The sequence below is a fragment of the Dipteris shenzhenensis genome, chromosome 29 (genome assembly GCF_047967505.1).
Source record: "Dipteris shenzhenensis isolate YYH24624 ecotype China chromosome 29, Dip_SZ_1.0, whole genome shotgun sequence".
In the NCBI taxonomy this organism is placed as follows: domain Eukaryota; kingdom Viridiplantae; phylum Streptophyta; class Polypodiopsida; order Gleicheniales; family Dipteridaceae; genus Dipteris; species Dipteris shenzhenensis.
Window position 1 is genome coordinate 18,739,641 of NC_141624.1, and position 23,047 is coordinate 18,762,687.

At 43.5% G+C, this 23,047-nt stretch overlaps 1 protein-coding gene across 1 annotated transcript; it reads right to left on the reverse strand.

Annotated features, from left to right (window-relative positions):
- Window positions 1-439: 439 nt before the first annotated feature.
- Window positions 440-20,362, reverse strand: LOC147882531 (heat shock protein 90-5, chloroplastic-like). Its single transcript, XM_087400965.1, has 20 exons — window positions 20,151-20,362; window positions 19,729-19,980; window positions 19,542-19,615; window positions 19,266-19,391; window positions 18,881-18,974; window positions 18,697-18,780; window positions 9,074-9,217; window positions 8,843-8,959; window positions 8,435-8,485; window positions 8,280-8,348; window positions 8,074-8,178; window positions 2,808-2,948; window positions 2,593-2,685; window positions 2,412-2,489; window positions 2,068-2,322; window positions 1,861-1,963; window positions 1,559-1,733; window positions 1,372-1,477; window positions 1,174-1,263; window positions 440-1,083 (listed from the first exon to the last, which is right to left on the reverse strand). Exons 1-20 carry the CDS (start codon window positions 20,202-20,204, stop codon window positions 895-897), a joined length of 2,400 nt encoding a protein of 799 aa, XP_087257091.1. The 5' UTR covers window positions 20,205-20,362; the 3' UTR covers window positions 440-894.
- Between the last annotated feature and the right edge of the window lie 2,685 nt (window positions 20,363-23,047).

A 23,047-nucleotide genomic window follows, 5' to 3' on the forward strand; every position in this document is an offset into this window, starting at 1 on the left:
TGTTTCTCAAATGCTGCTGCAATAAAATCCTGTACTGAGATAGGTTGCAAATCCTCTCTTCTAGACCATTACGCCACCAATTTATACATCAACCCTTCTTAGGTTGAATATCATCTATTCTACCTCGAATTTCAGTCTTGGAGGTAATTTGCTCTCTCCTAAACCATGGTATTGAAGCTTCTTTCTACAAACGGCCACTCCTCCCATCGATTTAGCCCAGATGTTATACCTACCTTCTTCCTGTATATCCTCATGTCCATTTCCCATTTGGATCCTCTGTCCCTCTTCTTACAGCAGCTTATTTGGATCTTTTCTCTTTAATAATGTAGCAAATATTTACATAAAATACTCCCTGCCCCCAGTTACTAAGCTATGAGAGAGAGACAGAGAGAGAGAGAGAGAGTTTGTTTTTTAGCCTACCTGAAGCCTGAAATAACACTGCTATAAAATGATTACATATAAAGTGAATTAGTGTTTTCTTGGCATGAAACACTTTTACACCATGCATAGGAAAATAATCAATACTAAAATACAGACCTCAGGGCAGTAAATCTTGGTAGAGTCTCTTGAGAAGTATTATACATATTCTGGCCAATCACTCTTTGGCAAGATCCAGCCTCTTGACATGTCTTCAGAAAATGTCCAATACATAGGGATGTCAGGCAGAACCAATAACACCCCTACAAAAAACAAGATTGACCTCTAACAGTACTCCTTTCAGAGATTCAACCCATGCTTTCATCTACTTGTTCACCAGCACTCTCATCTTCCTGTTCAGGAAAACTAGAACTAATGCCGCCTTGTGCATAGGTTACAAAACTTAGACGGAACATCAATCAACTCTGAGGTTAGTTGTATATAAAGCTCTTCTTTTGCCAATATCGTTCATTGCAATCACTTCCAGGGATCACCTTCCGGTCGAACTTCAGATGGCTCCACCACCACTTCGGACGACTCAACCACCTCAGCTGCTTGATTCAGCATGTCATCTGCTTGTTCGAAATCATCTGTGTCTACTGAATTTGATAGGGCCATTCCCAATATTTCATACACTTTCCCACCATATTCAGCAGGATTGTCAGGCTGAAAACAGAACCAAAACAGTTGAGAATGAGAGATGTCACAAATTCCATCGCAAGGAAGCAACAATGGACTAATTTCTGAAAGACTTACAAAGAAACCACTTGATAGTAATGCTGTCTCATGCAACAATTCTATGACTCGTTTAGCTCGAGAGCTTCTGGGAGTGTCTTTGCATGCAACCTGCAATATTGGATAAATTGACCCAAGGAACAGAAAACATGATTACACATTGGACCCTGCTGTACAACAGGTCATAACAGCAGAAATTCACAGCCAAATAAAACATACATTTAGATCCTGCATTATAGGATGTTTGGGGTTGATCTCCAAGACTCTTCTGCCCCTCATGAACTCCATTGTTGAGTCATCCCCGAGGGTTTGTGCTTTCATAATCCTGTAGCAAAAATATATGCATGCTTAAGCAGACAACTCTCAACAACAGGCAAGGCAGCATGACATTCGGAGTTCAGCATACCTCTCCATATTGGCAGACCATCCAAACTTCCCTGAGACAAGGACACAAGGAGACGAGCTGATGCGCTTTGAAACTTGTACTTTGGCCACCTTATCACCCAGGGCTTGTTTAATCCAATCACAAAGAAGCTGATATTCCTTCTCTCTCTCCCTGTCTTCGACCTCATCATCTTCCCCTGAAGCACCCAAACAAAAAACACCTCATAGTGACCTGCATAGCATTGAATATTGAAAAGACGCCCCAAGGCCACACCTTTCTTCATAACAAAAAGCTTCTCCTGCAGAGTGCAGCATTAGTGTTACCTAGATCCAAGTCCTCTTTGCTGATATCAACAAATTTATGTCCCTCGTATTCCTGAAGATTTGTGATAGCTACTTCATCAATCGGCTCAATGAGAAAAAGCACCTGCATTCCATTAAAGAACATAGCAAGTCAGTATGATACTGCTGAGAAAAACATCAAATACATTGGGCATGTTTCCCACAGCATGAACAGTTTATCAGTTATACCTCAAGATCTCTCCTGACAAGTTCTTCCAAAAAGGGTGCACTTTTGGCACTTTGAATACTGTCAGCTGCAAAGTAGTAAATAGCCTTCTGATCTGACTTCATGTTCCTGATATAAGTGTCCAGACCTGCTAATTCATCCTCATGCTTGGAGGTAAAAAATCTTAATAGAGGAATAAGCCGCTTGTGATTGGGTGCGTCCTCTATACAGCCCAGTTTTATGCTTCGGCCAAAGTTGGTCCAGAAGGTTTTGTACGCCTAGACAACAAGGACCGCGATTAGGCATGTGAAAGCATAAATCGCAGCAAGATTGCTTCCCATGAAAGAAAACAAGCTCAGGTACTCACCTCCTTGTCTTCCCTATCAGCAATTTCATGAATCATATCATAAATTTTCCTGACAAGCCTTTTCTTCATGATCCTCACCTGTGGCAGAAGCACAACATGCCAAGATTTAAGACTCTAAGCTTTACAACTTCGACATTCAAAAATCAAATAAGAATAAGCAAGAGAACAGACACCAGCTTACAATGCGGCTTTCTTGCAAAATTTCCCTAGAAACATTCAAAGGAAGATCATTTGAATCCACAACACCCTTGACAAACCCAAAATACCGGGGCAGCTGCAAGAGACACAAAAAGGCAATGAGAATAATGCAGCAAGGAAGTTTGGCCTGCATCAACTGATACAAATCCGAAGCTTCTGTTTACTATGAAATGATTCCACATGAGGTTGAGCACTCACCAATTCCCCATCAAAATCAGCAGAAATAAAAATCCGCTTTACATAGAGACGAATATTTTTTGCCTTGTTTGTGTACAAGTCTTCAGGATTGAAAGGAGCCATTCCTGGAATGTAAAGGAGACTCTTGAATTCCACTTCACCCTGCAAACAAATTCGATAAACTTGTCACACTTAACTACCACCTTCAAAGAGAGAACCCCATTGGAAATGACAAGGTGCATGCTCAATGACAAAGAATGAACCTTTATAAACTCGAACGTACATCAATGTATCACTGTTTTTTTCCCGAAGAATGTATGCAGCTATGTAAAAAATGAAGAATGCTGGTGTATTTATATTTTTGGATATCTCTTCCAACCTCCTCAAAAGATTGCACTCCATGGAAAGACACCATACCAACAATAATAATTGAACCCACACAAACATTTATCAATCCTGCAAACAAATTGGACTTATAGCAGAAAATTCTTGATTAATGCCAGCCTGATGACCTACTGGCAACTGAATTTCACTTTCCTGGTTCACAAAGGTTTACAGATTTAGGGTCTCTCTTTACGACTAACACACACCGAGGGAAGAACAGGGCTTGTTAAAATTTAAAAATGGGAGGACAAACATGACCCCCAAAAAGGAATTCAAGTGCAATTTTGTGAAGGATATATCGAAATGCTATATACAAATCACAGTATTTTTTTAACAAGAATGTATGCAGCTATGTAAAAAATAAGAAATTGCTGATGCAATTATATTTTGGATATCTCTTCCAACCTCAAAAAAAGATTGCACCCTGCTTCATAGTTGCCGGAAACGGCCATTTCTTGGCAGGAAACGGAAACGGCGAAACCGAAACGGCGTTTCTTCGTAAAACCTGTTTTTGACCTAGACCCCCAAAATCGCGATTTCACCACCTGGCTCCTTTTTTTGCCGCCTCCCACCCATTGCACTCCTTCTGTGCATCCTTGCTGCTCTCTCCACCTTCTCTAAGCTCTCTCCATCCCTCCATCCTTTGCTCTTGGACTCTCCATCCCGTTTTCCTCGGACCTCCATCCTTCTCTCCATCTTCTCCATCTTGCAAGCTGCAGCTTGGCAGCCTGCTCTCCATCCCTCCATCCTTCTTCTCTCCATCCTCTCTTACCTGTAGCCTCTCCATCCTCCTCCTCTCCATCCTCCTTCACTTCTACCTCTGATCCTCCAGGCTCCTTCCACCTCTCCATCCTCTTTTACCTCTGAGCTCTCCATCCTCCAACTATCTCTCCATCCTTTCTCACTTGTGACCTCTCCATCCTCCTTCTCACCTCTCCATCCTCCTCAATGCCGAGAGATGCTTATTGGGTCCATGTCTCCCTCCTCGATAGTTATAAAGGAGGCGGTGGCTCCAAGAAGTGGAGATGCAACTATTGCGGCATCAGCAAAACGGGGTCTATCACATGGGTGAAAGACCACCTAGCAGGTGTTTCCAGCAAGGATGTAAGACCTTGTGAGTTTGTGCCTACTCCAATGAAAGGTGGCCTAACAGAATGGAAGCGTGTGCGCATGGCAGCCTTGGCTGCAAAAAGTGGAGGGCAAGGGTTGCAAGATGAAGAAGAGGCTTCTGACACTGAGCCATTGGATGATGCCAGCACATTGGGTTCTGCAAAGAGAAGTAGAGGGGCATCAACTACATCGAGCGCGAGTGCTACAAGAACACCCTTGCCACATGGATCAATTAGTGTGGATGCTAGTGTGGGAAAAAGAGGATCACTGCAAAGGTCTAGCATTCAAGCACGCTTGCAAAAACAAGCAATGAAGGAGGCCACTAGTGAGCTCACAAAGCTCTTCATACAGTGTGCAATGATGGAGAAAGGCCATGAGAGCCGTAAGCCGCATTGGGTATGAATGGGAAGGGCCTACGTATGAGGCCTTGCGGACAAGAGAACTAAGAAGAGAGAGGGAATGTGTGGAAGACCAAATGAAGCCCTTGAAAGAGACTTGGAAAAAATATGGATGCACACTCTTATGCGATGGATGGTCAAATGCACGCAGGAGGAGTGTGTACAATATTTTAGTGTCTTCTTGCAAGGGAACCATGTTCTTGAGAGCCATAGACGCTTCCACTGCAAGTACAGTGATTACAGGGTTGTATATTTGGGAGCATTTACGGGCAGCCATTATGGAGATAGGTGTTGAGCATGTGGTGCAGGTGGTGACAGATAATGGCAGCAATTGTGTGTCAATGGGTGCCATGTTAGAAGATGAGTTCCCTAAGATTGTGTGGACACCCTGTGCCTCACATTGCCTTGATCTTTTGATCGAGGACCTAGGGAAGATACCTTGGATTGATGCCATCTTCTCCACAGCCCGCAATATCGTGAAGTTTGTCACGAAGAGACACAAAGTCCTCAACATCTATCGGGCTTACAATGACCTTCACCTATTGAAACCTCCAGCCACAAGGTTTGCTTACATATTCATAGTGGTGGAGAGACTTGTGCAAGTGCGCCAGGGCTTGTTGCACACGGTTGTGTCTCAGGAGTGGGGAGATTTAAATGATAGAGACCAAGCAAAGTCTATCAAATTTGTCTGCATGATCATGGATGAGTCTTGGTGGAATCAAGCGGAGGCATTAATCAAATCGATTAATCCTATCTACACGGTGCTTCGCATCATGGACATGGAGGGAAGCACATTAGGACTCTTGTACAAGTTTATGGACAAGATTGAAGAGACCCTCAACAGAAACACTTCCCTATCGCCTGATAAGTAAGACTTTTTACTTTTGTAATATGTATAATTATTGCAGTTACTAAATCGCAATTTGTTATCATGAAGCCTGGAACTTTCAGATATATATTATGTATGTACTATTATCTATAGTCTATGAATTTTGCATGCATAATGCATTCTAATTTCTTGTGGCATGATTTAGGATTGAGTCCATCCGTGCTACATGGAATAAGCGGTGGAATTGGTTCCACCGCCCAATCCATGCGGTGGCACATGTATTGCATCCCCTCTGGCGCAGTCAAGAGCAATATGAGAATGACGAGTTGGAGAAGGGGATGCAACAGTATCTACAAAATTGGACGGGTGGTGACTTGGAGATGCAACGAAGAATGGAGAATGAACTTCTATTGTTCTGCAATCACAGCCTCTTCTTTGGTCCACCTACCGCTAGACTCCAAGAGAGACAGTTGCAACCTGTCTCCTGGTGGGAGAAATATGGCAACTTGTAAGAGACAAGTTACAATGCCACTAGTTAGAGCTTAGTCGTTAAGTAATTTGAAGTTTTATCTACTATAAATATGTTTAAAGTTATCAAGTTCCTGATACTTCTCTGCTTAATTAGCTTACGACAGAAACACCTTGCTATACGTGTTCTCTCACAGGACTGCAGTTCCGGTCCTTGTGAGAGAAACTGGAGCACTTGGGCCCTCTTTCACACAAAGAAGAGGAACAGATTGAGTACGGCTCAATTGGAGCGGTTGGTGTTTTGTCATTGCAACCTCCGTCTCCTTGAGTTCACCGCCGGCTGCCCCGAACCTCGCCAAGTGAATGTAGACAAGGTGGACGTAAAGAAGATGAAGGCCATACCAGATATCCCACGGGAGGAGCTGGACATATACACCATGTTGTATGAGGAGCTGTCAGCACCAGCACACCACACACAATCATACACTTAACCATCTGGAGATGGTGCTAGTACTTCAATTGCACCCGTTGGTCCTGATCCCGATGTTGATGATTCTTCTTCAGACAATGACACAGATGCCTCAAGCTCATCTGAGGTGGCAGAGGATGACGATGACGAGGAGTCCATGGATGATGCAGATGATCAGTAGTGATGTACCTTGGTCCTTGTCACTTGACTACGACTGTATAGACTACAGTGCTAGCCTACTCCTAGTCATGACACTTATGATGCATCATGCATGCAGCCTGTAGGCTGCAGCATGATGCATCTTGATTCCTAGACTATGTTATTTCTTTTTTTATGATAGCAGATACAGTACTTACTACTGAGTATACTTTGGACCTTGGTGCCAGGTGGCAGCTGCTTTTTTTTATATCATCCATGGGTGCTTTTATTTTGAGTCTTGCATGACTCATGAGTCATGATCATGAAATTTGTGGATCATGAATCATGATCATCTATGGAGTCTGGACATTGGATGCTTTCAAGTTCCAAGTTTCAAGTTTCAACTTGTGTGCTAAGTTTAAAGTACTTCAAACTTCTAAATTTCAGATTCTTATAATGCCAAACTTGTTAGTCATGATACATGTTGATTTCAGATTATTGAAGCATCATTGAAGAATTTAGAATCATAGAGGCATGAATGATGCATTGCACTCTATTGATAATTATATTATGTATAAAAAATAAATTTTTATACATAAATTGTATCATATTGCCGTTTCTTCCGTTTCCGTTTTGGTGGGGGCCGGAAACTCCGTTTCGGGCTGGCAACTGTGCCCTGCTTAAACTCAATGGAAAGACACCATACCAACAATAAATAATTAAACCCACACAAACAATTATCAACCCGGCAAACAAATTGGACTTATAGCAGAAGATTCTTGATTAATGCCAGCCTGATGCAACTGAGTTTCACTTTTCTGGTTCAAAAAAGTTTACAGATTTAGGGTCTCTCTCTACGCCTAACACATACCCCTCCCATTTTTACAATTTCTTCCCTCACAAACATGACCCCAAAAAGGAATTTAAGTACAATTTTGTGAAGGATATATCGAAATGCTATTGGCATCCAATGATGTGAATAAAACCTGGGACATGGTCATAGGATGCTAGCCTTTCAGTCATTTCCTGTTTAGGTTGTTTCTCACTCCATGTGCGCTCTTTATGTGAGTGTAGGTGCCTTTAAGAGACTATGCCAAAATGTTGAGGGCTAGAGAGGGTTACAACCACCCCACAGCTCACTTCCTCCTTTTCATTGATCTGGGCTCCCGAGAGTTTACCCACATTGTTCATTACTATTGATAAATCCATAATCTAGGACTAATGCCCATGTTTAGGATGCATCTGGGCAGGCGATGAGGGACTGAGAGTAGCGTCTTGGACGGGCGTGCCAGGTAAATGGGTGCCATTGGGGCATGGCAACCAATATACTTACGGCACACAGCTGAGAAACTAGACAGGGGTGCAAGAGATGTTTCAAGCTACGTTCCTAGCCCATGACAACCCCCTCCCCAACGAGTGGGGAAAATACACACAGAGGTGAAGAGGGGAAACAAAATTTCATGACAAAGCTAGCTGGCAACACAAAGTTACCTCTGTTGTGAAGTGTGTACACGCCAAAGGCTCAAGGTACTCATTAAAGGTGCTTTTGTAAAATCCATCATACTCTTCCTTTGTCACCTCCTTTGGACTACGCATCTGAAACATGCAAATATAAAGTTATAGCATCAAACAATCCTGCAAGCATAACTTCTAAAAAAGTTGGCACCTTGTAGTTACATCAAAACCTCATTGCCTACCCAGATTGGTTTTGTTTCATTAATCAACTCCCAGTCATAATACCTCTCTATCTTCGTCTTTGTTTTCTCCTGCACCATAAACAAAAATTAGCTATTCCAAAGGAAGCCAAACTTGCAATATGTACGAGAAAGGTAACCAATGCAGTACGGCAGACCTGAGATTCACCACCTTGTTCACTTGTTTCGGCTTCCGTAGCGTCAGTATCCTGAGAGTCAAGATACATTAAATATCTATTATCCTCACCCACGTCATAGTGTTCATCAAACAAACTTATGTAAATTTCGTGTCTTATAAAACCACCTATTCAGATGAGTATTATGACAAGAGGCCAGGCATAATAAGGAGTGGTAATAAATGGTGATCCAGGAAGAACAGTATAAAACCTAACAGTTGTGTTAGAACTACCACCTGGATAGTGTATTCTATAAGGGCACAGTTATAACCTAAACTAACAAAACAAGGCTGCTTAAAAGTTGAGTGACTTAATGTGACTGCCTAATCCCAAGGCTGTGCCACAAAATTAACCATAATCCAGCACTGCAAGAAAATCAATGATACATACCTCAACTGTTCGAGTCTTTTCCATCCACAAGTATATAGGAAAAGAGATGAACTGAGAGTAGCTTTTAACAAGATTTTGAATCCTGACCGCATCAGCATATTCAAACTTCTCATCGGGCTGCACGTACAACAAAAAATGAGAGCTAAGCAGTTCCTTTCCTTAATCAAATCATGTCAAATGAATGATAAGACAAAGCATGCCCTGTCCTATTTGCATGATTTTAGAGTGTACCTTTAGATGCAAAGTTATGCAAGTGCCTCTTATCAAGAGCTTCTCAGGATTAGTCTCTTCTCTAATCACATAGGAACTACTGTCAGCTTCTCCCTCCCAAACATATTGCTTATCAGATTTGGGGCTCCTCGTGGACACGGTCACCTACACGAAGAGAGCAACTGTCACAAGCCAAACTTGAATAATGAAAATGATTTCCTTATGCAAAGCTGCAAGTATCACAGAATATTCACTTTGGTAAGCATTCCTCACATGTTTCGTGTAGTCTAATACCTCAGCATAATTAATCATCCTACATGTTCATTGCACAGCATAAACATATGTGAAGCGAAGAAGGACTTTTGCAGTAGGCATGGCCTTCCACGATGGTCTGCATCTTTCTCACTATGCCTTCAACATGGCCAAGCTGTCCCTTTAGCAGCTAACCCAAGTGCAACGAAAATGCGGACAGACTCAATGCAGAAATTAAACGAGTGCTAGAAAAAGTAGTCAAAGGAATAAGCGAATGGGCCTTCTTGAGGCACATACCAGATAATAGCTAATTATAGGCTAGCAAAGCACCTGCCCAAAACGAACCCAGAACCAAACAAAGCAATGTGACTCATCTACCAGATCTAGCAAGGTAGGCCACGTGGCTGCCTCCTCAGCTTAGCAGCCTCAATCTACTGGCTATACAATACATAACAGGCCTACAAGTTTATATTAGATGCTAATCCATCATCACTATGCACAAGGTGAAGCTTCTTGGATGCACCAACTGTCCCATCCTTTGGAAATGAGAAACGGTGCATTTTGCCAGACAAGCATCCCTCACAACCATGTTTAACCGGTGCATGCATGTGTGGGAGAGCAACCACCATGTTTTGAGAATGCATTTTAACCAAGCTTCTATAGTTGAGGTGACCCAACTTCACATGCCATAAGTGGGAATCTGAAATTTCAGATTCAGCCACCAAATTTGTCTCTATAGCAGGCTGTTTGTCATAAACATCAAGATTATGTAGCCCAGAAGAAAGTGACCCAGTAAGTACTATGATGTCGTCGTACCAGTTGTCATACACGGCACATCGATAACCATCAAAGAGAGCCCAAAAGCCATTCAAGGATATGGCTCTCTTTTATACCTGGGACAAACAAAACGTCCATGAGCGTGATCGTATCACCTGAAACTGAAGTGATCTTGACCTGGCCAATCCCTTTCACGGGATATGATGCATTGTTGGCACATGTCACTGTGCCACCATGTGGAGCAGCCCCAATGTCTAAAAGAGTGATTTGCAAGAAGTGATGTGCTTAGAAGCACCACTGTCAAAGCACCAATCTGACTTAGAACCTAAGACAGAGAAGGCATGCTTCTCTAGATGGTACTGGCATGTCATCGTGAAAGCCCACTCATGGTGAGCAATGTTTGCTGCCTCATGACCATGATCTGTGGCACCAGCAGTAGTGACAGCAAGTCCCTTTTGCTGCTTTTTCTTTTCAGAAGCGATGCGCTTGTGACATTCAAAAATGTCATGTCCTGGCTTCCGGCAGTAATTACAACGTTTGCTGTTTTTCTTTTTTGCATCAGACGGGGCAGGATTAGATGAGTGTCCAGCAGTAGATGATCCTCCAGAAGGCTTGGGTTTGCTGTAATTTTGCTTATACCTAGATGAATCCAGGAACATTCCCAAACTCATCCTTTAAAAACACAACATAGTGCAATTTCAATCTCACGATAGTCACTCATAAAATTGAAACCATAAACTCCATCACACATAGCAGGGACTAGCTACTATGACATCCCCACTGACATCATCAGCACCCAACAGTGGGTGTAGACCATAGTATAAAAGTATGCTCTCACACATACAAATCCACACACCCACACATACTTGAGCATCCATTTATACAAAGTCTTCGTACTGAGTTTGCTGTAATTTTGCTTGTTCTTTCCCTTATTTTTGTGATTAGCGACAAGCTTGATTTGCAATTTGAGAAGCAGCATGATTTGTGCGACTCTGCTCTTTCTATAGGAGAAGGGAAACAAGTTGGTCGAAAGTATAAGTGTTGGGATTGCCCATGGCAACCAACCTCAATGTAGTAGCAAACCCCTGGTAGGACTCAGGAAGTCCATTGAGTGTCATGGACACTACCTGAGCATCTGAAATAATTTCATCCACATTAATGAGCTGCTCTTGAAAATCCTTGATTTTTGTGATGTATGCATCCATGCTCTCCCCCTCTTCCATTTTGACATTCTCCAATTGCCTGCGTAAGAAAGCAACACGTGCCTCATTGCGAACCTGGTAAAGGTGAGCCAAGATGTCCCACGCAGCCTTTGATGTTTTGCAAGACCGAATGTGAGGAATGATATGTCTCGACTGAAAAAGCAATGATAGAATGTGCTTGGGCATCTCTACCATCCCATCTGGCCTGTTCTAGTGTAGGAGGTGTAGCTGGAGTAGTAGTAGATCAAGAGGTGGCTGTAACAGCTGCACCAGCGATGGCAGAAGATCCACAAGTGGCTGTAGCAGCTACACCACCTGTAGCAATAGCAGAAGTGGAAGCCACAGAGGAAGGTCGAAGATCTGATCCTGAGACAATCCCCCCAAAAATTTGGAAACCAGCAAATGTTTCACCATGTATGACCACATGGGATAATTGGGTCCATCAAGCTTGTCCTCAGCTGAGAACATACACATCCAATCATTGCTTCCCATGGCAAAAATAAATCCCTGAAGGAAAAATGGGCGATCAAGAGTAGCCTCAAGGGTTTTGCTACAAAATGAGCTGGCTGTCCAAAAATGACAACACCTGTCAAGCAATGACCAACCAAAAATTGACTACTCAAACAATGAGCTAAATGCACGTGTTGTCCCCAAAAAAATGACCTTCAAAACAATATATGTCCAACCAAAGGACCCCCCTACCAAAGATAGCTGTCTTGCAAATACAAATGTCTGCAAATGTATCCAATGATCAATTGAACTGTAAATGTCCCAGATGGAGGCTGTGTGCCTCAAATCTGACAAGACAAGAAGCCCAAATCAAGGGACAAATGCATAATATACGCAAATTGAGGTGAATAAAGCAAATGTCACTGCAATGGACAGAAAATCTAGCAAAAGCCCAAAAAATCTGAGAGGGCAAATATGTCAAAAAGAGGGCAAATTGGGAAAAGCCCCAAATTGTGCTGCAAGTTGCAAATGTGATTCAATGTGCTGGAGGAAGGCCGAATGACTGAAAAGAGTCCAGATTTGAGCAAAAAACCTCTAAAAACTATTCAAAAATAATCGAAATCAGCTTCTAACAAGTCGTACGGATTCCTGGCAGCATCGCGCACATGTCCTTACAAGTCCATACGGACGTCCGTACAACTGTACGATCAAAAAATTTCGGCCGAGATGGTGCGAGATAGAGTCGCTTGTATGCGGGCAGCTCAAATTTTTCAAAAAACGTTGAAATTGGACCTCAAAAAGTCAAAACAGTCGCTGGACTGTTTTTCTGCTCAAAAAATAGGTTTCTGGCGATGAAATGAGGCACCGGACTAAGCTGGAGCAAACTGGCAGGTAGGAGCAATGGGAGAGCACGAGGGAAGGCAGGTAGGAGCAAGAGAACCTACTCTACTACCACTGTTGGATGCATGAAGCAATGGAACAGGAGTGGAGTGTGGGAAGCAAACAACGACCTGGAGCAAAACACAGTACTGCTCAAATGGATAAGAGGAAAATACAAGGGTGGTGGCCTATATGGCCCCCAAGTCAACCATGTGGTTGACCAGAGAAGTCAACTCATAGAGTTGACCTGACCTACAAGGCTCATACCAAGGCTAAGTGCTAACATACGTGACATCTTTGCTTCCTATCACAGAGATACCACAACTGCTGGATATGTCCTCGGTGCTTTCGCACAGTCTTCTGAGAGCTTTCAAAGTGTGCTTTTGAGTTTTTGAGATCAGCAGATTAGCTTAGCTTAGTTTAGCACGCAACAAGGGCCTTAGCGATCCCTTTGCTTCAGCCCATGGCGGCTTGTATGAGCTATTCTATTGATTGTACTTTGTCTCATAGGCTCGTGAGGCCTCTCGAAGAAGTTGAAATAACTCTCTCTCTCTCTCTCTCTCTCTCTCTCTCTCTCTCTCTATATATATATATATATATGTATGCATGTATGTATGTATGTATCCCAGAAAGCCTACACTTGCTTTGTAGAATTTCGGAAGGCCTTTGACGCAATCCCACAAGCCCGCATAATTTAGGAGACTCCAAGAGACATTATCTAGGGGGTGATAAGCTTACATCAATTACTTTGAGGGAGAGTATGCAGCCTTAGACGCCTGTTAGAATGCATTGATAGCACGATCAAAGTAAAGCAAGGATGATGCCTCTCGTCGACACTCTTTAGGATCACAACTTTCATTGATCACCAAGGAGAGAAGGGATCCTTGCTTGCCAATGTGAGGATGCAGATACTGCTATACGCACATGACATAGTCCTCATATCTTCTATAACGCCCGGAAACAAAGGCACCTAGACACTCTAAAGGTGTTAACATAGAGAGAGAGAGACCTCGCAATCGGCAAGACCAAGGTTATGATCTTCAACGCCTCAAGGGTAATGCTTCCTCGACATAGCCTCAATTACCAAGGGAGGCCGGTTGAGATCTTTAAAGTCTTACACCTATCTCAAGACAGTCTTCACGATGATTCATGCAACCAAAGCACGATTCACATGAAGGCAAGGAGATCTAGCTCGACTAGAGCGACAGTGCTTTCAGGCACACTTCTAGGACCTTCCAACGAGGGGATGACTATTCGATATACTTGTGATGCCGGCAGCTATGTATGCAACACCCTTCTAGGGGGGTGACCTATCGGCAACCAATTGACGGAGATTCAAGAGGCCACAGGTGATTACGGGCTCATGGATGATTCGGACTAAGCCATGGGTCCCTCATCAAAATGGAAAGGTAGAGTTTGCCATGACACCATTCTAGATTGATGCCATCTTCTAGATGGTGACATATCTCACAGGGTTTGGGAACATGTCTTCACAGGGTTTGATTCTTGCCTAGCTCGAGACTACTAAGGCTAACACTAGAGTCATCCACACGATTAGCAAAGGGCATATGCATATCTAAATGGTTTGGCAGTCAAGGTATTCATATGGACTGCCTCTCTCCCTTCCAGAATAGCTTGGATGCCCCGTCTCGCAAGATAAGATCAATCATATCACACGGTTAGATCTACTCGAGCTCTAGACACCAGGAATTCCCCACCAAGATCCAATTCTACCATGACCACTACTTGAGAGTATCAGAGAATGAATTGATTATCAAACCCCAATACCTGGAGGACGGAGGAGTCTCACATGTATTGAGGATCGCCATCGAGCAGATGCGAGTCTCTTCCCATCAGCCAAGGATTGAGGCAAGGAGAGCCACACGCACGCCTGGAGAGCAACGGATCTAAAAGTTATGCATACTGGCAAAGGTGGAGACTAAGAAGCACTTCTTATGTACCTCCTATGAGATCCGAGGACGGTGCCATTCACTCTTTCAAAAGAGACTGGGCTTTAGGCCACTCTTCCAGTGGATCAACTTTCGTGACAAGGTTTGCATCAACCTCTATCTAATGAAGATGCGGCACCACACAGAAAGCCTATTTTAACAAATCAGACAGTAGATAACACTACCACAAAAAACTAAGATATATTGAACACAGTAACACTTCTATGCAATCGTCAGGACATAGTGTAGAGGTGGTGGAGATATGCGACATAGAAGCAGTAAAAAGAGATACAGAGTGACTAAGCCAAGGACATAGAGACCCCACACAATACAGAAGGTGATCAAATCACGCACGATGGAGGTTCAGCCCATCTCATCCCTCCTCAAAGGGGATCGTCTGAGTCAAGGTGTCACTCTCGATATGGCCCATGAAATACAAAGATCATGAAGACCAAACCCGCCACAACGAGAGACGACTCGACAGACACAGATACTAGACATCTTCACATCCCATGATCCATCGGAGAGCCACCACGGCACCAGGCTACTTTTTTTTTGGCACTAGTTTTGTGTGGTTTTTGATTCTATAACCATAGCACCCAATAAGAGTGTGGGAGTTAAAGGCCACTGTGCCTTAACCCCGGTTATGTACAATGCTCAAACACACATATATATGGATGACATAGAAGATTAGGGTGTTTTGCACCCACTAAAACTTGTGTGGCTCTCTTCTAGCTATCCCTCTCTCTCACCCTCTTCCGTTCCGCTTCCGTTGAGAGCACTCTCAATTGGTATTAGAGCCTGAGTAGCTTATCTGATGCTTGTGAGTGGTCTAGCTGAGACCATGTGTGAGCCTGGAGCTCGAAGTCTGCTGCTACAACTATGTGGGAGGATAGAGCAAGCCTGTGGGTGCTTGTTTGAGCTGTCCAGGTGGTATTGAAACCTTGTAGAAGCTTGCAAGTGGATTCTGGAAGTCTCTATGAGTGGTTTTTGCGAGCCTGCAAGTGGTTTTGGAGCAAAAAGACGTTTTTTGATGATTCCCATGTTCCTTTCGAAGACTGAGAATCTGGAATGACTTGCAAAGGCAACCATTGCTTGCTTTTGGAGTCCATTGCACTTCGGGCCTTTATTCTTGAATTTGAGTTCATTTCGTTGGATTTATTTATGACTCACTATCTCTACTTTAACGTTTTTCTGCCAGTGCGTTGAAACTCAAGTTTGAAGCAACCATTCGCAGATCTGTCAATTCCAGTGGCCTCAGAAGGTCCTAAAACTTTTGTGTTGCTCATCATTCACACTCCAGTGAAGTTTACAAACAGATCGGTTTGCTAAAACACTTTCCAATCTGTGTGTTGGACCCGGTGATTGGGACCATGGTTTTCGAAACTGTCTGTTCCATTGCATTCCAGAGACCTGAAAAACCCTATCTGTCAGCTCTTGCGCAATTCCGTGGAAATTTTGAGAAGTTTCATCTTTCTGGGACGTCGAATCAGATGTTTCTCTCTCAAAAATCCATTGAAAGGTCGAATCTTAGGCTTCTAAGGTTTCATTTACAGGTCAATTGTAAGGGTTGACTCCCCGAAATACATCTTGCACAAACAGGAAAAGGCTCCAAAAGCGCTGCAAGTACTCTTGGATTGTACCGGTCTGCGACAAGGCATAGAATTCAGCCAAGTACTGATCCAAGACGAGTGGGGATACGAATGTAGTGACCATGAATTCTTTGATCCCTTCCAGGTGATTGGCCACTAAGGCGAATCCCACATGTATCGCCACCATGTGTGGGCATAGTCATGCATATGCATACCTGCAAAAATGATGCGCTCCTCATCGTGCTTTGGGTAGAAGCGAAAATAATTTTCCAGCTTCATAAGCCACTCCTCCAGCTCATTAGGTATGCAAGTGTCCCCTTTGAACTTATGCACTGTGAGTTTGTCCTTAATATCCTTGGCTACATAATTCTTGTGTGTATAGCCTCCACAATACGGGCATCATCACACTTGAGGTTCACAAGGACATCTCAAATTTGAAGGCCTCAGGTAGGGCCTTATATGAACGCAAAGAATCTACCAGCATGTCATCAAAAGTGGCTTGCTGCCCACTACCAACCCCTTGTTGCGTAGTAGCTGCTACCATCTGATGCATTGGCTGCGACTGGCTATATGTGCTTGTTGGCGGAGCGATAGGTGCATGAACCCCGGGCTAAGTCTCTCTACCAAATGCATCTCTCCGAAATGATGGCATGCCAAAGGGCTGAGAAGAGAACTGGCCTCTCTCCCAAGGGTGTGGGCTGCCATATAAACCCAAGCCAGCTCCAGGCGTCCTCATTGGTGCGATGAAAGAAGCACTAACCAGATGCACACCAAAGGGTCAGCCCAAAAGAGACGGCTCAGCCTGCATAGATGTAGAAAGCTGTGAGCCAAAAGATGGCCTGACATCCTACAAAAAGGTGCTCTGTGGCACAAAAAATGCATCATCTAAGTCCAATAATCCCCATGCTGGGGTACATGCAACGGTCCAGAAGACTAATGCTCATAGGCACAACGGGCATCTGCCATAAAACTCATGGGATTCGCAATTGATTTCGAAGCTGGTCGTTGAGGCACCACTAAGAATGAGAAGCACAATGACCCTTGGAAGGAGCTCTGATACCAATGCAATGAAAGGGACAAGGGGCAAATTGGAGGAGGGAGAGATAAGAAGAGGGAGGAAAGATAAGTGTGGAAAAGGGGAAAGAGGGAGAGGAAGAGAGAGATTGGGAGAGAAAGGAGAAGGAAAGAGAGAGAGAGAGAGAGAGAGATTGGGGGAGAGAGTGTAGGGAGCACGTAGAAGGAAGGTGGGAGTAGATGGGATTAGATGTCACATCCAAAAGTACATAGTAGGGGGTGAATGGGAACTTATATAGTCCCTCCACATTCTCGACCTAAAAGGGCCTCTAACTTTGCCCTTATTACAACCTAGTCAACAGTATGAGTATTGTCGTGTATTACTGGGCATTAGATAGTATGCTCGCCGGCTGTTCTTCCTTAAAGGCACATTGACCTTTAAGTGGGAGATTGTGGGAGTTAAAGGCCACTGTGCCTTAGCCCAGTTAAGCCAAACACATATATATGTGGATGACATAGAAGATTAGGGTGTTTTGCACCCACCAAAACTTGTGTGGCTCTCTTCTCGCTCTCCCTCTCTCTCACCCTCTTCCATTCCACTTCCGTTGAGAGCACTCTCAAAGAGCCTTAGCGAGCCTTTGCCACAGCCCACACAGACTTGTATGAGTCACTCCTATGATTGTACTTGGTCTCATAGGCCCACGAGGCCTCCTGAAGATGGTAACCTGTGCATGTGTGTGCACACGTGGTGGCACAGCTAAACGAGTACCACGAAGGGTTGGCAATGAAACACGAGCGCCAAGGATAAGAATCAACGATGTACAAAAGGAGCACGGCTAGAGAAGGCACTCGAGAGGAATTCACACTATTCAAATGAAGAGAGGCAGTGGCTAACAAGCACCTGAGCTTGTTGAGAGGCCATGAGGAGAGCCATTGAGAGGATAATTGAAGGTGCATTGGATCAAAAAGGACAGAGAGTCAGTGTGTGTGTGCGCAATGCGTGTTTTGCTAACAAAAGCTAATAAATAGTGTCAACGCTATTAAAATTATCACCCCTGTGATCACCAATCGCTCCTAGTGAAAGAAAACAGGAAACCGGGAATCCTGCTAGACTGCAGCGCCCTCCAAAGTTTCACAAAGGATTTAGATGGAAATTGCTGCAAACTGAAATTCCAACCCTCGCTAGAATGAAGCAACTGAACTGCAAACACACAATGACATACCTTTGTAAGACTAGAATGAGTCCAATCATGCAAATTTAGATTTTTTGATGTTCTAAAGATCAAAAATCTACACAGAAAATAAAAGAGAAAATAAAAGAGAATATGAAAGAGAGGAAAAAAGAGGTAAACAAAAACTTTTATGAAAAACAAAAGGAAGACATACTTAGCAAGCAAAGCAGCACTTATCTCGTCATCAGTGCAAACACACAATGACCCCAAATATAGCAAACCCTAACTGAGGAGAGTGTGAACCATACAAAGGCAGGAGTAAGTATTGTGTGCTTAGGTACAACAAATTATCTGTACCTTTTCAGCAACCAAAAATGCAGAGTAGAACCCAACACCAAATTGACCAATCAGATTGTTATCCCCTGGCGTCTCCTTATTATCCTGCAAACGTACAATATCAGATGTCAATACCTTATACACCTTTGTAAGACTATAATATATCCAACCGTACAAACATGAAGTTGCAAGAGAAGGGACTTACTTTAATTGCCTTCAAGAACTTTGCAGTACCACTCTGGGCAATGGTCCCAAGACTGTCTTGTAACTCCTGCTTAGTCATGCCTATTCCAGTATCCCTGGAGGGAAAGACAAAAGATCACATAAATTGACTCTTGTAGCCTTGATGATTCTATGTTCCGAACTTGCTGATACACACTTTCTACAAAGACACGCAAGCCATAAGTCCAAACAATACAAGTCTTAAGACCGTCAGTCTCCAATACCGCCATATATGACCTCTTGAAGCATTGGTAGGTTGGCCTATCATAGCTGAGCAGACGGACAAGTTTTCTCTCTAGGCACATAAATTGCACTAATAAATTTCGAAAGAAAAAAATATTCACAGTGCGAACAAGGGCGAGACTCACGTTATGGTAATAGTCCCATCTTCAGAGTTAGGCACCAACTGTATTTCCAAATCGGGGCAATCCCCTAGTATACTAGGGTCTGTGACACTCAGAAACCTCAGCTTGTCCAAGGCATCACTTGCGTTACTGTAGACGACATCAAACGATCAATTAATTCACTTCGGAAAGCCAGGAAATAAAATCTAGTAGCTTTGGTGTGCTACAAGAAGGTTCAACAAATCTAGTTCAGAGAAGGGATGATTCGTAATTGTCTCAAAACTTTGAACGCATACGTACCTCACAAGTTCTCTAAGAAACACCTCTTTGTGACTGTAAAGACTGTGAACGATAAGATCCAGTAGGCGGCTGACCTGACATAGACACAGCAACATCATCTCCCAGTGATTGTAAGACAAAGTGCAACCGATGGCCAACAGCAGAGTGGCTCAACCCTGCTTGGTACGAGAGAAGGGAGTTGGCTCACCTCTGCTTGGTACTCAAACTTCTCTGCGGGAGCCTCAACCTCCTCCTTCTCAACAACAGTGGCCTCGCATCTCAATGAGATATGGGAAGGTGTCGAACTCTTGGGCCTGCACCCAGGATGACCTAGCGAAAACTTGCGCAAGGGATGACCGAAAAGCGATGTCCTGGGAACTGCCATCCGTCGTTTCCGTATACTATTGGTGCAAGCGCCGCGAAGTCCCGGATGAAGAACAGCCGCTCGAGTTGTGAGGAGCTGGAAATTTCCATAGGTCAAGGGCACCAAGCGAGAAGAAAGCTCAGATTGAACTCAATGGGGGACGCAAACAGTGTTTTTGACATCGATTGATTGCCCCGGAGATGAGCAATTCGAAAAAGGAAAGGGCAATTGCAGCTAAAAATCAAAGAGGGAAGGAAGAGGGGAACCTGGTGAGATGGAGAGCGATCGAGAGCGAGAGTGCTGGAGTAGAGGGAAGCCATGAGAGAAGCAGAGCTATGGTGGTTGTGCAGGGAAAGGGTTTAGGGCTTATCAGAAACCTTGAGAAATCACAGACTTCAAAGGTTTATCCTCACCCATTTTTTCATTTGTTTCCTCCCTTTTTTTCTGTCCATGTTTCTTTCTCCAGAAGCTTCCCAACTTCATCTTACACACCCCAAGGCCCAGTTTGAACCACTAGGCGGCCTGCCTTTGGCTAGACTCTTCGCATTTCGAGAAGTTGCAGCCTATTTTCGGCCAGGTTGCGCTATATTCTCGGAGGGAGCCTGGCACGCCGTAGTGGTGCATGCGGTCAGTTCAATCAATGTTGACTTTGCATCACAATGAATATTCGTGAGGTGTTGCACGGCTGTGGGGGGTGGAGGACTCGTCTACCCACGAGGGACTCTGGCAATGCGAGATTTCGGTGCTACGATGGCGATCCGGGATTTCCGTGATGCGATGAGCTGCAACATGGGTGTGGTATAAATGGCAATCATGTTAAGCGTCTGGTTGTTATTCACAAATCTAGCTGTGAGTAGAGAAGCAAGCATGGCGACATGTGGCGACTATGGGCACGGGAAGCAATAATTTGCTGAAAGGTTTTACGTTGTTTCATGGCAATTCCTTCTTTCTTCTTTCCTTTTTCTTTGCTTGATATTTTGTTTTCTGATATGGCGTGGAAAGCATGGAACAAAATAGGACGATGCATGCAAGGACGCGAGTTATGGTTGAGATAGGTTGGATGCTTCAAAGTTTCTTTGTTTTTATTATGTTGTTTTTCTATGTTCCAGTCTGTTGATTGTAGGATATGTTGCTGCGCAAAGTTTCAACACATTGAGGGTGGGAATGCAATTTGAGGAAGATTGTTGGAGAGGATGACTCCAAGATGAAAGATATGTTGTTTGTGGTAGGAGATGTTTGTAGTATTGATGCATGTAGATTGGAGTCTAAATTGTTAGTGTGCATGTAGGTATCCTCATAGACAAGAGTATGGCTACTTGCACGATTAGTACTTCAATTCCACCATCAAGGAGGAGTGTTTCATTGATTTTGATTCCAATGAAGGGACCAATAAAAGAAGCAACGTCCATGAAGGCGGCAAGCATGAAGAGGTCATCAAACCGATCGTTACAGAAGGTTTTTGAAGCTGTGGCGCAACAAGCATTCGCTATCACCTAATTTTGAAGATGTGATAAGGAAGATAATTAAGCGAATACATGTGCATGTATCCTTATTCACACTGAATTGAATGTGCCATTCCAGTGAACACAAGCTGTGCATCCAACAAGGAAGATAACTCATGCAAGATTCTTGATGGTTTGAGAGCATCAATGCCTATAGTATGCAGGCCATCCCACCCAAATTCCCCCCCAACCCTTCAAATCCAAGACTTATGTGGGGTCACCGCGTATCGCTTCGCATTCGAGGGAAAAGCTCTGGCAAAATATGGGAGTTTTAAGGCCAACAATGCTTCCTATCCCCCATGCATATGTCGCACAATTGAAAGACGTCATACAAGTTGACAGATTTTACAGAATCGAGGGTTCAACAACCACCAAGTAAACCCCAAGCGAGGGCAAAACTTCCAATGTCTCCCTTCGCATCGATGCCACAATGAGTGTTCTTAAGGCAAAGCCTTTTGATGGCCATATATGTTTCCATCTTGATAGGGCAATAAGCGCATGTGCTCCATTTGCAGTAGGCCAAATACAACCCAATGGTGAATACTTCACATCTATGATGGAAACGTGATTGTGAAAGTTGACCTTGATGGACCCACGGCTGATCAAATAAGTGTTGCTGATGACCCCAAGCTAGAGGATTGGTGTGATATTTGACCTATGCAAGAACAATTAAGTTATTAGATTGCTAGGCTATTCCTAACTTGTCACCATACTACAGCTGTCTTTCGTGGTTGAAATGAGGAATGGTCTATATGGTCTGATCTAAGAATTCATTGATGAGGACATTGTGTGTTGTTTCTTGCGCACCAAAGTTTGTTGAAGCATTGGATCAAAGAATGCTTGTGTGTAGTTTTCTTCTCCAAACAAAGATCTTATTTTATACTATCTTAACAAGAAGACCCTGGAATTCACTCTCATTCCTAGAACGAAGGTGTTTTCATATGCAACAATCTTTGCATATGCATTTGTAGGACTCTTGAATAAAAAAAGGGCCATGATTCGATAATCTCAATGGAACAATACTCCTTCATTGCATGGGATCCCCCATCCTTGTTGTCATTCCCTTACACTTGCAAGTAAACTAGAATACTCCCAAAGTACAATTTGACAAAGAATATTCTCACAACAAACATTCTATTCAAGCAATTTGTAGCAAGATATACAAGATAAGAAGACATACTTGCCACTAGAGAAGCCGAAACAAGGTGCAAGCAGGCATGTAGCCAATCAATGAGCCGTGCAGTGTACTCAAACCACACTCAAAAGAGAAAGAGGACATGCAAGAGCCCTGTTGATATTTACCACACAAATATAAATGACACTCTGAGGTCCCCTTTGCATGTCTTGCAGCACACTAACTTTCTACTCATGGCTAAGGATACAAAAACTTGAGGTTAGGCTATTCTTGCATGAGCAAAGCGTGGATTGTAGCAACACAACATCCAAGAAACATACCGTCTGTGCCTCTTGCTACAAGCAAGCAATGGCTCATAAACTTCCAACGTTCTCCATTAACAACATGCACACGCAAGCAACAACACCATACGTAGCATCACTTAACAAAGTAGAGGAACAATTGGTCTCGATAAGAATCCCTTTTGCACAAATACGAGAGCAATCCTACAAAGGGCAATATGGCATGCATGGGAGCATCATAAATG

What these genes read in the sequence shown, in the direction of transcription:
- LOC147882531 (XM_087400965.1), bottom strand. Translation starts at nt 20,204, where the DNA reads ATGGCTTCCCTCTACTCCAGCACTCTCGCTCTCGATCGCTCTCCATCT. An exon ending in CTGATTTTGATGGGGAATTG is followed by an intron (nt 2,686 to 2,807) that starts GTGAGTGCTCAA and finishes TGTCTCTTGCAG; the next exon opens with CTGCCCCGGTATTTTGGGTT. An exon ending in TGGTCTGCCAATATGGAGAG is followed by an intron (nt 1,478 to 1,558) that starts GTATGCTGAACT and finishes TTTTTGCTACAG; the next exon opens with GATTATGAAAGCACAAACCC.